At 35.7% G+C, this 17,036-nt stretch overlaps 2 protein-coding genes across 2 annotated transcripts; one reads left to right on the top strand and one right to left on the bottom strand.

Moving 5' to 3' along the window:
- The first annotated feature begins 2,796 nt into the window (after window positions 1-2,796).
- Window positions 2,797-5,732, top strand: LOC111898354 (GDSL esterase/lipase At1g58430). The gene is made up of 3 exons (XM_023894279.3): window positions 2,797-3,469; window positions 3,566-3,815; window positions 5,337-5,732. The coding sequence occupies exons 1-3, from the start codon at window positions 2,864-2,866 to the stop codon at window positions 5,543-5,545; spliced, it is 1,065 nt and encodes a 354-aa protein (XP_023750047.1). The 5' UTR covers window positions 2,797-2,863; the 3' UTR covers window positions 5,546-5,732.
- A 2,405-nt stretch (window positions 5,733-8,137) lies between these two features.
- On the bottom strand, window positions 8,138-10,359 carry LOC111898355 (exocyst complex component EXO70B1). Its single transcript, XM_023894280.3, has one exon. It carries the CDS (start codon window positions 10,182-10,184, stop codon window positions 8,322-8,324), a length of 1,863 nt encoding a protein of 620 aa, XP_023750048.1. The 5' UTR covers window positions 10,185-10,359; the 3' UTR covers window positions 8,138-8,321.
- Window positions 10,360-17,036: the final 6,677 nt, after the last annotated feature.

The raw sequence follows: 17,036 nt of genomic DNA, 5'->3' as shown, positions 1-17,036 counted from the left end.
CCTAATTTCTAATTAGGGTTTCATACTTGTGCCTTAGGGAGAGGATTTCGCGAGTCATGCGATGAGTGCGATTTGAAACCTTCAGTCTAAGGTGAGTTTCATTTACTGGATCCGTGGGTCGAAGGCACCAATGTCAGTCCACTAGTTTATGTTGTAGTATGATGGTTGACTTCGTGACAACTGTTAGTTATGCATGTGTTTGCTTGATGACTTTGTGATTATTTGTTATGGTAGATTTATGGTAGTGGTAGGGGGGAAATATGCTTTATAGTATTCGGTTGAAATAGACCGAAGGAGAGTGCAAGCACCCAGAGATGTTTGGTTGTATGTTTATATGGTATGAGGTATTTTGAGGAACTCATTATGCTTTGTGATTACAATTTTAAGTTTATGTTTCAGGTACTTCCAGTTCGAAGAGGAAGGGTCCGGTCTTACCGCACCATATCACCCTGTGATTTTCGTATTCTGAGATTTTGGGATTTTGTACTATGATAATATGTTACCATGATACACTTTTGACTGATTTGATATGAGTATCGTATGTTTTGAATGAACTTAAAAACAAAAAGTTTTATCATGATTAGATCCTTCTTAGTGTTGGATGCCTGTGTAATACTATGATATGGTTGTATGCTTAGCTAGACTTGTAAGGTCTTGCTTTTTGCTTGTATATTTTTATGTTTTGTTGAGATGTTAATAAGATCTGAACAGGTCATGATTCAAATAGGCATGTTGAATAGGCTATGAGTCAAATAGGCCCAGTTAGAATGATAGCAAGACCGGAGGAGGTCGTCAGCTAAAGATGCAATATATATTTATATATAGTTATTATTGTGATGTTTGTAATAATTTTGGCAATTAATTAAGCTTTGTGCTTATAATTGTGGATTAAGTGTTTCTAGGTTGTGCTTCTGGCAGTGACAAGGCTCCATCTTAACTGTGATGCATTAGTATCTCCTATGATTATGATTTTAGACTTTCGTTACTGTTGACATTATGATACTTTGTTTTTCATATTATCATGGTATTTTGTGGTTGAAACAAATTGGCATTGCATCTTTATGGAAAATGGTTGTTTTACTTATGCTTTTTAAAGATAAAATTTTGGTTTGAAATTTGGGACGTTACATTTACGATCCAGGTCAAAACGCACACATCACAATAGCTCTTTAGGTAACAAACTTTGATTTGTGTCCACATTTAGGTAACAATGTTTTTTTTTTCATATACGTTTGACCAATAAACTTGTTTGACGTGTTCATAATACGGTAATATCACCAGTAATTACCAACAATATTACCTATTTTGAATAGTTCAAACAAGTTTAGTGGTCAAACGTGTACAAAAAACATGATTACCCAAATATAGACAAAACACAAAATATGTTACCCTCTTAGGTTATTAACCAAAAAAAAAAGTATAGTTTGAGAAAAAACAACAAGAACTTGCATTCAGGGCTCTTAATTGTGAACCATTTGGAAAGGCGTATTAAAGTAAATAAGGCAAGAGTATTTTGTAAAATTGTTTCCTACCTTATTTAACAAATTAAGATCATTTCTACCACATGTCCACCTCTCATTAGTTTTGACACATACTCTAACAAATTAAGATCATTTCTACCACATGTTGATCTCTCATTAGTTTTGATACTTGTTATTTTATGGTATTTTTGAAATAATCGACATGTCAATTTCTGATTCCTTTTGTTCATTTTTTAAAAATTTGAAAGGCATATAATACTTGGATTTATATATAATATATGTAGTGTATTAAATGCAATGAACATAATGATAACTTGCAATGAATACTTTTATTCCTTCTATTAGTTCTATATTTAACTTTTTTTTTTAATTAATTTGTGTAGTATACGAATCTCTCACCTAGTAAGGTTATAATTGAAAATAACAATCAAACCACTTGTGCGTATTTCCGTTATAGGAGAGCATTATGAGTGAATCTGAAGAAGAAAATTCTTATCGTAATTTCTATAATTCAACATGCTATTGTTTTTGGTTTCTTGTGAGTTTGGGATGAGAGCTATTGAGCTAATGGTTGGTGAGGAGGGAGGGGAGGTTGGGTGGTCCTTGTAATTTATATAAATAATAACAAAACATAAAAATAATAAAAAGACAAAACAACTAAATTTCTTTGCACAATGAAAACAATATTCTATCAATTATTCTATCTTCTGAGTATGAGATGAGAGCTATTAAATCGTCTTTGTTCTAATCCAAAATGAACACAATATTCTATCAACAAGAAAACTGTATGTCAGTCCTATAGTCCTATATTCCTATTCTGTTACTACATTTCTTGCAAGTTATTTGTAACGCTTCTATGTTAAAACAATTTCCTTATCATTTTGTCACATTTCAATGTATGAGTCAATATTGGTATTTATTATGTTATAAAATAGCATATTAAATATTCTATATTCAGTTAATGCAAAAGTACTTTTTTAAATGATATATATATATATATATATATATATATATATATATATATATATATATATATATATATATATATATATATATATATATATATATATATATATATATATATATATATAAACTGCTATATTAATGAAAATTTTAGAATTCTAATCTCAACACCACTAGACTGGATAAGATCAAAATTATTAGTGATAATTATATAGTAAAAATTTAATTCAATACTATAAATAAATTTAGTCTAATCTTTATTTATATATATATATATATATATATATATATATATATATATATATATATATATATATATATATATATATATATATATATATATATATATATATATATATCACATACATTTTGCATGTCAAAGAGGCCTCCGTAGGACTAGCTAGTTCATCACTAATTCTATGGCTTTCGCCGTGTTCATCTTCGCCTTACTTCTCAAAGTCTCCACCGCCCTTTCTAGTCAGAACATGGCCCATCTATTCCCTGCCGTCCTCATTTTTGGCGACTCCACTGCAGATTCCGGCAACAACAATTACATAAATACCCCATTCAAAGCCGACCATCCCCCATACGGGGAAGATTTTCCTGGAAAAATCCCCACCGGCCGGTTTTCAAACGGAAAACTGGTGTCGGACTTTTGGGCGTCTCTGCTGGGAATAAAACAAACCGTTCCTCCGTTCCTGCAGCCTAATATCTCCGATTTTGATATCCGCACCGGAGTGAACTTCGCTTCCGCCGGATCGGGGTACGATGACATGACGGCTCAGATTTCACAGGTGATTCCTGTTACGAAGCAGTTGTATTACTTTAAGGAGTATATAAAGAGATTGAAGAAAGTTGTGGGGATCAAAGAAGCCAATAGGATAATTGAGGGGGCGTTGGTGTCAATTAGTGCTGGAACAAATGATTTCACGATTAGCTACTACGATCTGCCTTCTAGAAGAGATGATTTCTCCATGGACGATTACCAGGATTATATATTGAAGAAGCTTCAGAATTTCGTCAATGTAACTCTCTCTCTCTCTCTCTCTCTCTCTCTCTCTCTCTCTCTCTCTCTGTCTTTTATTTAAACATTTGTTTGATTTTGTGGTGGTGGTTGATAGGGGCTGTACAAGCTCGGATGTCGAACAATGGTGGTTTCAGGGCTACCTCCGATGGGGTGTTTACCGATTCAAATGTTGTCCAGATTCTCGAGAACATGTTTGACGGATCAGAACACCGATGCTCGAGTGTACAATCAGAAGCTCATGAATCTGCTGCCGCAGATTCAATCTTCTCTGAAAGGAAGCCGAATTATGTACGCAGATATCTACAATCCGATGACGGAGATGATCCGAAATCCACGAAAACATGGTAAATTTGTGACATTAATTTTTATTCACATTAATAAAACCAATTTCAATTCATTTATTATCGCAACAAAACGAGTAATTTTATTTATATTTTATAGTAAATTGTAATTTTATTTATATTTTATAGTAAATATTTTAAAGAACATGAAATAATAAAAGTTTGAGAATACGATTACCAAGAGTGTGACAAGTAAGTTTGTCTTGAATTATTATTATCTAAAGTTTGAGAATAATCGAAAAAAGAAGTTTTACAGAAAGGGTTATATATATTGTGATATGAACAAAGTTTGTTACTCCAACAAACAACTTTATTTTATCTACACAGTTACAAAAATTATCAAGTTCGTTATAGACTTATAGTATATTTTCATTAATTTGTTTGTTATAGTATACTTATTTTGCTTTTTTTGACTTTTATATTAAGATATCATACTGTAACTGTCTATTCAACATTCAACCATAATAATAGGTAACTTGTTTAAAAGGATTCCATTTTACCGAGATTTTTACCTTTTTGATTCTATTATCTATTTTTTTCTCATGCCACATTATAACGTTGACTCTTTCATTGATTCTTATAATATGTGAAATAATAAAGGGATTTTATAACATGTCCGATATATAAGAAGCATTAAATATCATAAATATTACCATAAGAGAAATTAAATGTGAAATTCATTTATTATAAGGAATATTACCATAACTAAATATGAAATATATTAATAATCTCCATAATAAATGAATTTCATATTTAGTTATGATAATATTTGTAATATTTAATGTTTTTTATATGTGCCCTTAGGGCACATATTAGAAAATCACAATAATAAATTATGATGGTTAATTAAGATTTTTTTTTCAAAGAAAACAATATTATAACAAATTCTCATAATACTATAAGAAAAAGAAGATTCAAATATATTATTAGGCATTTCCTTTTTAATCTTTTAAAATGTGAATAAAATCATAAACTTCTAAGAGAAAATCACAAAAAACAATGAAAACAAGGTAAGACTTCCAGACTTCAATAAAAATATTATTTCTTCGAGTGTTACACAAAAAGTCAATTTTGCATTGGACCCATCTCCTAAACAAATATTCATAATGCAAAATTGTTTTCTTTTATTTAAGTTATTGTTTCGGTATTTAAAAAAAAATCAAAATTTCTTTCAACCTAACATCATACAAACACTATAAGATTTTTTATTTTATTTTTTTGCTGATAAAATGTTTTTCGAGATTCTCACCAACAAAAATTGATTAAAAAAGTACGAATTAATAAGAGCAAATCCACATTAAATGAAGAATCATTTTGCATCAAATGATTTTTTTATTAATGGTGAATATAGTTTGACAGGTAGACTAACACAAAATTGGTAATCATTTTTATATAAAAAGTAAAAGAGAGTTTAACTTTAGTTTCGTTTCTACTTATTCATATTTTGATATATTTAGTGATTTTCTGTATTTCTAAATAAGTTTTTTTTTTTTTTTTTTTTTTTTTTTTAAATGTGTTTTGTAGGATTTACTCATACGAAAGTGGGGTGCTGTGGAACTGGGTTACTGGAAGCAGGACCAATATGTACATATCTTACTCCACTATGTACAAACCCTTCAAACTACTTGTTTTTCGATAGCATCCATCCAACTGAAGCTGCCTATCGTTACGTTACCAAAACCCTTCTCAATAAAATCCTCCGTCATCTGAATACCTCCGGCCATGTTTTCTAAGTAAAATACTAAAATCTAGAAATAGACTTTCCTTTTAGGTTTTCCTAAACAGAAATGGTTAGATCCAGAACAATATCTGTAATGTTTAATGCACGATAACTTACTTCAAATGTATTGCTTTGGAAATAGTCATTTCTTATTTGGAAAATGATCGTATCATGAATATATAGATTACAAATTAACTTTACGATTCGAATTACTTTTAAACCGTTATGTTGGTTTTGCTATCCATTAATCTATAGAAGATGACACAAGGCAAATAAAAGAACTCTATTGTATGGATGAGAATGTTGACAAATTAAAAAGTAACATGGGTAGAAGAAGGACCAATTGATGGTATGCTGGATCATGAATGTAAAAGTCTTAAAATTTAGCAAGTTTTGATGGTTTTGTTGTAACCAACTAACAATTTACAACTTCTTGTTCATTAATGTCTAATATTTGCAAACTTTTGTTCAATAAATGACTTTTCTGGACTTGAAAGACCTTAAGTTTGAAATACGAACATCTAAAAATATTGGGTGTTAATATACAAAAAAGTGAAATTAAATGGGTTAATGACCTAGAAGAGTAATAAGGTTTTAATTTTGTCCTTAAGGTTTTTTTGTACATATTACATCAATACGATTATATATAACCGTTTAAAAAGGGTAATAATGTTTTAATTTTGTCCACATTAGGTCTCTAAAGTCTTTTTTTGTACATATTGCACCAACATGGTTGTTATAACCGTTTAAAAAGAGGTAATAAGGTTTTAATTTTATCCAAATTAGAGCCCCATTTTTAATATTTTTATCATTTTATTTAACTCTTATAATTTATATTAGTATCTACTTAGATGGTTTCATCATTTCATCTTCTCATTTTAGTCGTCTATTCACCACAACCACAGTTTCAATTGAAATGTTACATAACAATTTTTTTGTCATTTTTAACAAAAAAAAAAAAAACACTAATAATAATCAAAGTCTTAATGATTAAGATTATGTTTGGCACGACACAAATAGCTGATAAGTTAGTTTATTTTTCGATCTTTTTTAAGTTGTCATTTTTGACAAGCCAAAAAGTAGGTTATAGGCTAGCGTTTTAAAAAGCTACTTGAACTAGTTTTTTAAAAGGTTTTTTTAATTTCCAAATGTACCCCTTAATTAATTAAGAAAACATATTTTTTAAATGTCATTTATGTCATTATATAAATTCCACATAGCTTATAAGTCAGTGGCAGAGCCATGATTAAAGTAAAGAGTATCCTCGAAAAGTAATGTGGTATCCCTGATAAGTAATGGCGCATTGGGGATACCCTATTGGCGGAGTCATTACTTATCGAAAATACTCTTTACATTGATCATGACTTCGCCACCGGTTTATAAGCTATCTGAAATCTATATAATGACATAAAAGATCATTTAAAAAATATGTTTTCTTAATTAAGTAAGGGGTATATTCAAAAATTAAAAAAAAAAAAGAACTTTTAAAAAATTAGTTTAAGTAGCTTTTTAAAACACTAGCTTATAAACTACTTTTTAGCTTGCCAAACATGATAATTTAAAAAAGATTGAAAAAGAAACTAGTTTATCAGCTTGTTGTGACGCACCAACCATAGCCTTAATCATTAAGACTTTAATTATTATTAGTGTTTTTTTTTTTTGTAAAAATGAGAAAATGTTGTTATGTAACATTTCAATTGAAACCACGGTTGTAGCGAATGAGCGATTAAAATGAGAAGATGAAATGATGGAGTCGTCTAACTAGATACTAATATAAATTGTAAAAGAGTTAGATGAAATTATAAAAATATTAAAAATATGGACCTAATGTGAACAAAATTAAAATACTATTACCACTCTTTAAACGGTTATAACAACCATATTTGTGTAATATGTACAAAAAAAAAGACCTTAAAGACCTAATGTAGACAAAATTAAAACATTATTACCTTTTTTAAATGGTTATACACAACCATATTGGTGTAATATGTACAAAAAAAACCTTAAGGACCTAATGTGGACAAAGTTAAAACATTATTACCCTCCTGGGTAATTAACCCAAAATTAAATATCCTCCAACTTTTTGTTCCTACGTACCATCGTACCCAATTAAATGGTGATACGTGTAAATTTAATGTTCATTTAATTAAATTTAATAATATTTTGGATACTAATATGATAAATATCATCATTTAAATGGGTAGGAGGATTGGTAGGAATAAAATGTTCGAATATATTTAATTTGTCTACAAAAAATCATCACAAGACAAAACCGATAAGTCTTTCAAACTTAAGAAAACTCATGTCAAAAGTCCTTTATTTGATAATAGAATTTTGATGTAAATGATACCCGTCGCATTGTGGTATCGAGTTTTCTGAAAAAAAAAATGTGTTTGCAAGGGTATGACATTTGTCATTTGCAGTCAAAACTTCGTTTTGCTAACTTATAAGTTGATAAACACTTATACCAAAAAGTGATTTTTTGTTTAAAAACACAATCCCAAACACCCCTTATCTTGCACAATATATCAGAAAAAAGATTAGATTTTCCAAAATTTCTATTTAAGATGACAATTTTTTTTTTTTTTTTTTGCGTGTGTATGACTTTACTCAATAACCAACCATGTCATAGTAGATGGATAAACACTAACCGCATACAATTTGTATGATACAAATACAAATACAAATGGCAGTTAACAAAAAAATCCATACACTAACAGCAAAACAGTGTACAATTACATACCACCACAAATATGTTACAATACAAATCAATAATTACTTACTTCACTTCACTTCCGGCCACCCCCAGCCACAGCGGTTGCCTGAAACAAATCATCAATCCGAGCCTCAACATCTTCAATGCTGAATTTAACATGTTTATCTGCATATTTCCCAATATCTTGAAGATTATAAAACCTCCCAAGAAAATTTCTGTAAGCAGGGAGCAAAGTTCCAGCTACTGAGATCTTCAGTTCCTCTCTCAATTGCTCATCGAATATCGCCCATGTTGATTGAGTTCTGAAAATGTCGTCGAATTGTGAATTGAAGAGTTTAAGTTTGTCCTTCAAAGCTTTGGAAGCAACATTTGAAGATAAGTTACTGTTGTCGAGTTTCAAAGTGTTGAGAATCTTGTGCCATGAGCTTCGTTGGTAATTTACATGATGTTGTCTCACTTTTGATGTTTGTTTTCGGATCCAATCGTCTCCTAGAAGAGAACCTAATTCATCACCTTTAACTTTCTTCACGATGTATCTACCGTTGTTCATCATGAACACGGAGGATAACGCAGGGTCTCTGTAGGTCTTGGATTTTGATTCTAAATTGTTCTCTAGAACTTCCATGATCCAAGAGATTTGAACAGGTAATGAAGATGAAGGTGATGGAGAAGATCCGTCCAGATTGTCGTCAAAAACTTGTTCTAGGGTTGGTCGGGAACAAGCAGCACGGAGGTAATTCATGACGTAACGGGTGATTGGATGAAGACCACCGCCGGGGACGGCGGCTTTGGCTGGATCACGGCGGATTAAATTCTCTAATTCCAGGAAGATGCCTCTGATTGATTCGCCTAATCTCTTCCAAACGCCTGTGGCTTCGTTTCTTAAGAATAAACAGTATTGATCGGAAAATAATACCTCGAATTCCGGTAATAGATCCTTCACGGCTTCGTATACGTCGAGAATTTTGAACAGTCTCTCTGGTGCTCTGCTCCCCATGGCGATTCCATTAGCGAAATTAAGCAGCTCCATGGTGGAAACCCTACATACATCCATGAAAGAGAGATCGGCAGCGGCGGCGGTAGCGGAGGAGTAACCGAAGACGCGATCGCAAAGGCGTCGCTCGCTAGGGTAAAAAACTCGAACAGCCATGTTAATTGCTTTGACCCATTTCTCGATTTCAACATCGTTGTCGGCGTCTTCTAGAGGTTTGCTCGAATTCTGTAACCCTAAAAAACCTAATCTCGAAAGGCTTTCTTCCAAAAACTCCCTCCGGCAGGTGCTGTAAGCAAGCGAGCATTCTTTTCCGTAGCCGGCAGCGACCATCCTTTTCGCGATTTCGTGCAGATCGTTGATTGTACTAGACGGAAGCGCCTCGATCGTGATGTTATAGTCCGACACCGGATGAGCCACCGGAATTTCCACATCATCGAATCCGTCATCTTCATCATCATCAGAATCTAAGTAACCACCAACACCACCTCCCACAGCGTTATCGGAAGATTCAGCGCCGCCACGTCCGATTAACAGCTTAAACTCTTCCTCAAGCCGAAACATACACTGCTGGAGCAAATCCTCCGCTCGGTCGAGACACGACGTAACCGCCTTGTCGTCAGCCATCGCACTCCACTCACGAATCACAGCAACTAGTTCGTCAACGTCGTCGAGAAACGACGAAGCGTCGGCAGGGTCAGCCCATATCGGTTGGTCAACCGTGAGGTATCTAGAGATCCGTCGGTCAATCGTTCTGAGAGTCTGATCAAGTGCGGCTCCGCCGTCGTTGCCGGAAAGACTTTCATGTAGCTTTTCCCTTAATCTGCCATCAAAGTTAGAGAAGATTTGGAGTATATCATCGGCCATGGCATTATCGGTGTTGCCTAGAGTTTTAGCTATGTGACGAGCCACGGCAATGAGTTTCTCTTCGCCGGTTTCAGCCATGATTTACAATACAATTGGTTTATGGAAGTAGGAAATATGAATCAAAAACCTGTAGGTCATAAACTGGGAAACATCAATCTGGGATTTGTGCGTGATTTGTGTTGGGATTGATATTTCTTTAGTAGTTGCTGAAATGAAGAAATATCAAGGAAAACGCGGATGAAAACAGTGAAGGATATGGTGGGGGCCAAGGGAGGGGTGGGGAAGGAGGAAGGAAGAAGACTAGTCTCAGGAAACAATATTACATTATTACCCTTTTTGTTTCCAGATTACTGGCAAAATGAAAACGAATTTTCATAAATAAATAAATAAAACAAAACGAATACATTTCGTTTCCTGAATCGGAATAAGTCAAATTAATATCGTATATGACTAAATAATACACATGAAAATGCTAAATTATGTTGACTTTGATATAAAATATTAATATTTATTATGGAGGTCATGTATTTATGGCTAAATAATTCACATATACAACATGCTTAATTATGTTAGCAATATGGAGATAAAATACATTGGAGGACTGAGGGTCCTAATACTATTCGATCACTCTGTAGCAGCAAAGGAGTTCATGGAAAACAGATGCAGGTGGAAGGACCATATGAAATGGCTAAGAAGTGGTGAAAAGGCAGAAACACATGCAGAACGAGTAGCATGGATCAGAATTACAGGACTTCCACTACACCTTTGGGGACAAAGTAATTTTGAATTAATAACGAGTGCATATGGGAAAACCATTGCTCCCTTCAAAGACATCCCACATAGAATCGACCTATCACATGTAAAGATAGGTATTCTTACGAAAAGGAAGACACGTATAAATGAAGAGGTTACTGCTAAGTTCGAAGGGAAGGAGTATCGGCTAGGTATAATCGAATTTGATGAAGATTGGTTCCCGTTCAGATTCGACCCATCAGAAGACTACCTTGAAAAAACAGACACAAAAAAAAATGATGACGATCCGGAAGAAGATGACGTTGAGATGGCAGTGGGAGAAAACGAAAGAGAAGAAGGAGAAATTTGGCCGGAATTGCAAAACTCGTCGGAGGAAAATAGGGTTCCGGTGGATGACCAGGGAGAGACGGAGATGGTAGACGAAGAGATGCATGGGGAACAAACAAAAATATTGGGAACATCAAAGGTGACATCGGAACCGACTCCTCAAATTCTCGAGGCACTATTACCAAACGGTAACAATCAGGAACACGTGACAAATGTTGGCATCCCTTTGACACTCACTGATGGAGCACATAATGGGCTTCACCCAACTAACTGCTTTGGGCCTTTCCCATATCAATTAAAAACAGATAAAGTAGCCCAAACTTTCAGAACCGGAGGATCCAATGGAAAAAGAAGAAGACTAATGAAGCTGAACAAGGACTACAACACACCCGTTATTCGTCTCATGGAGAGTCCAACAGAGTCCGACCCTGCCCCCATCCCACAAACTGTACCTCTACCGGATTCCCCACCGGTATCAAACCAGAATGTCGATATTGACCTCAATACCCCCCCCCCCCCCCCACACCAAAACGGAAACAGGGAAGAAAGTATAGGAAACCCCAGGACATTCGAAATGGAAGAAACAACCGCACTTGGTAGGGAGCTTGGGTTCGACATAGGGCTAAACAACCCTATCCTCAGCGAGGTCATGGGAGAAGAAGGAGAAAATATCCCACCTCAATGAACTGTCTCAGCCTGAATGTGAGAGGAATCGGAGAAACCCACAAGGTAAATTGGGTAAAAAGGCTCAAAGTACGCAACAGGTCTTCATTCGTAGGAATACAAGAAACACAATTAAGGAATATTGAGGCAATAGATGTACATGGGTGCTGGGATTCTGACGAATTTGGTTTCTCTGCAACTCAAGCCTCCGGGAGATCTGGTGGAATACTAAGTTTGTGGGATGCAAATGTGTACAACGTGACCAACACTATTAAGTCGAAACACTTCCTTATTACGATCGGGGATTGGGAAGGAATACCAGGTGATACAATAATCGCAAACGTGTACGGCCCTCACGAGTTAACAGAAAAAAGACGAGTATGGGAGGAACTTCTGCAAATTAAAAGAGCAAAAGATGGTACTTGGATAGTCTTTGGGGACTTCAATACAGTAAGAAGACGGGAGGAGCGACATAATTCCCAATTTTGCCCCTCCTCTGCTTTCCACTTTAACCGATTCATCAATGAAGCAGGCTTACATGACATTCAAATGGGTGGGAACAGGTTTACTCTCATGTGCCAATCTCAGATGAAGCTTAGTAAACTAGATAGATTTCTGGTATGCAATAATTTCATTAATTTATTCCCCTCTTCATCTGCTACTGCGCTCCCACGAGAATTATCGGATCATTGCCCGATAATTCTTCAAACAACGCTTCCAGATTTTGGGAAACCCCCGTTCAGATTATTTAACTCTTGGCTCGGTAAAGAAGGATTTGATGACATTGTCAAAAAGGCATGGGAGGAGTTCAGAGGATTTGGAACACCAGACATGTTTCTCAAGGCGAAGCTCAAATTTTTGAAAAATGAAATAAAGAAATGGAGAGCTACAGAGTACCCTAAGGAGATGGCGGAACTGCAGGAAATTAAAAGGAGAGTTCAGGAGATTGATTTACTAGCAGAGGAGCGCACACTCACAGAACAAGAGATATGTGAAATGCGGACGAATTTCCAAAAGATAGCAGAAATGGAGAAGGCTGCGGTTTTGGATATCAAACAACGGGCAAAGATCAAATGGTTGATCGATGGAGATGAAAACTCGGCGTTCTTCCATGGACTTGTCAACAATAAAAAGAGAAAGAATAAGATTGCGGGTTTGTTAATTGATAATAATTGGATCATCGAACCAGAACCCATAAAAGAAGAGATATTCAACTTCTATAGGCAGAAATTCCAAGAAAAGTGGCCATCTAGACCAAAATTTTCCAGCACGCAATTCTCACCCCTTGACATCGAAACAAGCGCAAGTCTTGAAGCCCCGTTCACATTGGAAGAGGTTAAAAATGCTATATGGTCCTGTGGAAACGAAAAAAGCCCTGGACCTAATGGTTTTTCATTCAAATTTATTAAAAGATACTGGGATACCTTAAAAAATGACATCATGAATGCTGTAAAACACTTTGAAAATCATGGGAACATTGGTAGAGGTTGTAATGCATCCTTTATCACTCTTATTCCCAAGATAAAAGACCCGCTTACTATCAGTGACTACCGACCAATAAGTCTTATTGGTTGTATGTACAAGGTAATTGCAAAGGTGATGTCCATCAGATTAAAAAAGGTCATTGGGGAATGCATAGGTGAAGTTCAAGCAGCCTTCATCGAGGGGAGAAACATATTGGAGGGGCCTCTAATAATCAATGAAATGTGCTCCTGGGTCAAGAAGACAAAGGACAAGATGTTACTCTTTAAAGTAGATTTCAACAAAGCTTTCGACACGGTGAATTGGGAATATCTAGATCATATTCAAATGCAGCTAGGCTTTGGGGAACGATGGAGGGGCTGGATAAAAACTTGCTTGAGATCCTCGACGTTGTCAGTCCTTGTGAATGGGTCTCCAACAAGTGAGTTTGAAATGAGGCGGGGATTAAGATAAGGTGATCCCTTATCGCCACTTTTGTTCATAATCGCGATGGAGGGGCTGAACTTTGCGATGAAGGTGGCTTGCGATAAAGGCATCTTTAAAGGAAAAAAATCCCAAACAATGATTCGTATGTTTCCCATCTGTTTTATGCAGATGACGCACTCTTTGTGGGGGAATGGGGTGAGGAAAACATAAAAAATCTCGCAAGAATTCTTCGATGTTTTCATGTAGCATCAGGCCTAAGAGTGAATTTCAAAAAGTCGAGAGTACTTGGAATTGGTGTTGAACATCAAGAAGTAACATCTTTGGCTGAGCCGCTTGGCTGTGAACCCTCCCGACTGCCGTTTTCTTATCTTGGTGTCCCGGTGGGGGCAAATATGAAGCTAAAATGCCACTGAACTCCTGTGATTGAAAAATTCCAATCAAGACTAAATGTTTGGAAGTCGAAAACTCTTTCCTTTGGGGGAAGATTAACGCTAGCAAAGGCTGTCCTTGGCAGCCTTCCCACCTTTTACTTTTCATTATTTGTTGCCCCTGCAGGTGTCATTAAGAAGCTGGAAAGAACAAGAAGGAGATTTATATGGGGGGGGGATCGATCGATAGAAAAAAAATCAATTGGGTATCGTGGGAAAAGGTGACGGCACCTAGAGAAGCAGACGGCCTTGGGTTGGGTTCTCTAAAGGCACTCAATTTATCACTAATTGTAAAATGGCTATGGAGATTGAAAACGGATGGATCAAGTCTATGGAGCAAGGTCATAAAAGGAATACATAATCTGTATAATAAACCTGCAGACCATATTTCCAAAAAAACCCTACCTGGAGTATGGAACAATATCGCTGGAGTAAGGGGAGAGCTGGAGAAAATTGGAATTGATCTAAATGACGTAATATCGAAGAAGATTGGATCCGGTGATGATACGATGTTCTGGCTCGATCGGTGGACTGGAGGCAATACCTTAAAAACATCATTCCCTGAGATGTATAAACTGGAACGTCATAAACATTGCAAGATTAGTGATCGGTTATATGACGGGCGATGTAATTGGAACTGGAAAGAAATACCAACAACTTTGGAGCAAGTTCGTGAGTTTCATATGCTCATTAATGGAGTCAATATGTTTCAGCTAGTGGCTCAAAGCGACAGATGGGTATGTAATTTGTCGAGTGACGGAGTATTCCACGTTAATACTCTCAGAACACAGATCGACTGGAGAAACATGATGCCAGGGGAAGTATCGTTAAAGTGGACTCATGAAGTCCCTTTGAAGGTCAACTGTTTCATATGGAGGGCAAAGCTTGATCGACTCCCAACAGCACGTGCATTAACTAGAAGGGGAATCCAACTCATGTCCGCCTTATGTCCCTATTGTGAGTTGGAAGAGGAGGATACGGCACATGCACTATTCCGGTGTCCACTGGCATCAAAGGTATGGGAATATGTAGGTCATTGGTGCAACATTCCTCATCTCCAATTTCAGAACGCCGAGGAAATGGTGAAATATGTAACACAATGGGGTACTTGTTCAAAGCAAAGAAAAACTCTAACTAGCATATGCTATGGGACTGCATGGAGTATCTGGAAAGCTAGGTGTGATTGGATCTTTAAAAAACAAAGAACATCGCCACCCAGACTAGCAGATTCGGTGAAATCCATTGTATTTACATGGATTAAGCATAGGAGAGACCGATGCAACATTAGTTGGATAGATTGGTGTGTTAGTCCTTTTACCATTATGTAATTTTTTCTCTCCTTTCATGTACCTGTACTCTCCCTCCTAGCACCTTGCTGGAGTGTTGTTTGCTTTCTTTTTTAAAATTATTTGCCGGTTCCAAAAAAAAAAAAAGCAATTAGTTATTTTCATAATTGATTTGAATATAAAAACAAATTGTTTTGGTATTTGTCAATTTGATAGATCCATAATTCGTGTCGTATTCGTGTTTAGCAAATTCATGTTGTGTCAATTCGTGTCTGACATGAATACACGACACGCAGACATCGATTGTCAAGTCTAGTTGAAGTTGAGCATAACTTCAACTTCTCTACAGTCACTACTCACCAGCTTAGTAAACATATTTACTGGATTCTTAGTACCAAAATTTTTCTTCAATGAGACAAAGACAATATATCATCATTTATAAACTCTCTAATAAAGTGGTATGTCATATGGATGTGTTTAGTTCTACCGAGAATGTATGGGTTTTATCAAGAAAGTATGGGTTTTATCAAGATTAACTGCAATATGATTGTCACTATAAAGAATGATGTCTCCATGTTTCGTGTCCAACTCTGATAGGAAACTAGTTTAACCAGACGAACTCCTTGCAAACTATTGCAATGACTGTGTTCTACTTTTATAGTTGAAAGAACAATATTATTATGAAGTTTGTACTCCAACTAATTATTGTATCCTTAATAGTGAACTCATAACCTGTAGTAATATTCCCTAAATTATAACATCCACCCAAGTCTGTATTTATAAGTCCTTCCAAGATAACCATTTCTTCTAAAAACACAAGGCAACATGATAAATGTCTTTCAAGTAGCGTGACAACCACTTAATTGGTTCACAATGATTTTCCCATGTCATGCATAGGCCTTGTGGCAAGTCTCGATGCGTTAGTAATATATGGCCTCATGTATATCGTAACATACATCAAGTTAGATATAATTGATGCATAAGAAAGAAGTTTAGTTGTCTCAATTGTTGTCTCATGAAGTTTAGTTGTCTCAATAGTTATTTTTTAGGGTCGGCCCAAGGACAGGGCGACCTGAGCCTCTGCCCAGGGCAACACATTCTATGGGACCATAATTTTACGGCAAGTTGCTACTAGTATAGAAAAAAGTTGTGGCCTAATCTTGTCAATTCTCGTATCCATGGTGGAGGCGACTAGCAAGGAGGAGTTGAAGTGTAACATCCTGGTTCCGACATTTTTATATGTAATACTGAATTTGCATGGGTGACTCGACGAGTTGGTACCTCAACTCGCCAAGTAGGGTCGTGATGGGTGACGTGGATTAATGAGCCGACTCGCCGAGTCAGCGCTGCTAAAGGAAACCCTAAACGTTCGGGCTTGTGGCCTATTCAAGGACACTTATAGCCTCCATTTCCGCTCACCAGTAACCTCGCACCCCTGAGAGCAAACCCTAATCGCCATTTGAGCTAGAGAGTGAGTGAGGAGCTAATTTTAGTGGTTTTGTGCGTCCTTTGAAGAGGAATTGGAGAGCTTGGTGTGTTTGATCAAGGAGGGGTTGTAGATCCAG

The sequence above is a fragment of the Lactuca sativa genome, chromosome 5, assembly GCF_002870075.4.
Source record: "Lactuca sativa cultivar Salinas chromosome 5, Lsat_Salinas_v11, whole genome shotgun sequence".
Taxonomy (NCBI): Eukaryota; Viridiplantae; Streptophyta; class Magnoliopsida; order Asterales; family Asteraceae; genus Lactuca; species Lactuca sativa.
The sequence above is the reverse complement of the archived record's forward strand: the minus strand, read 5'-3'. Positions and strand labels throughout refer to the sequence as shown.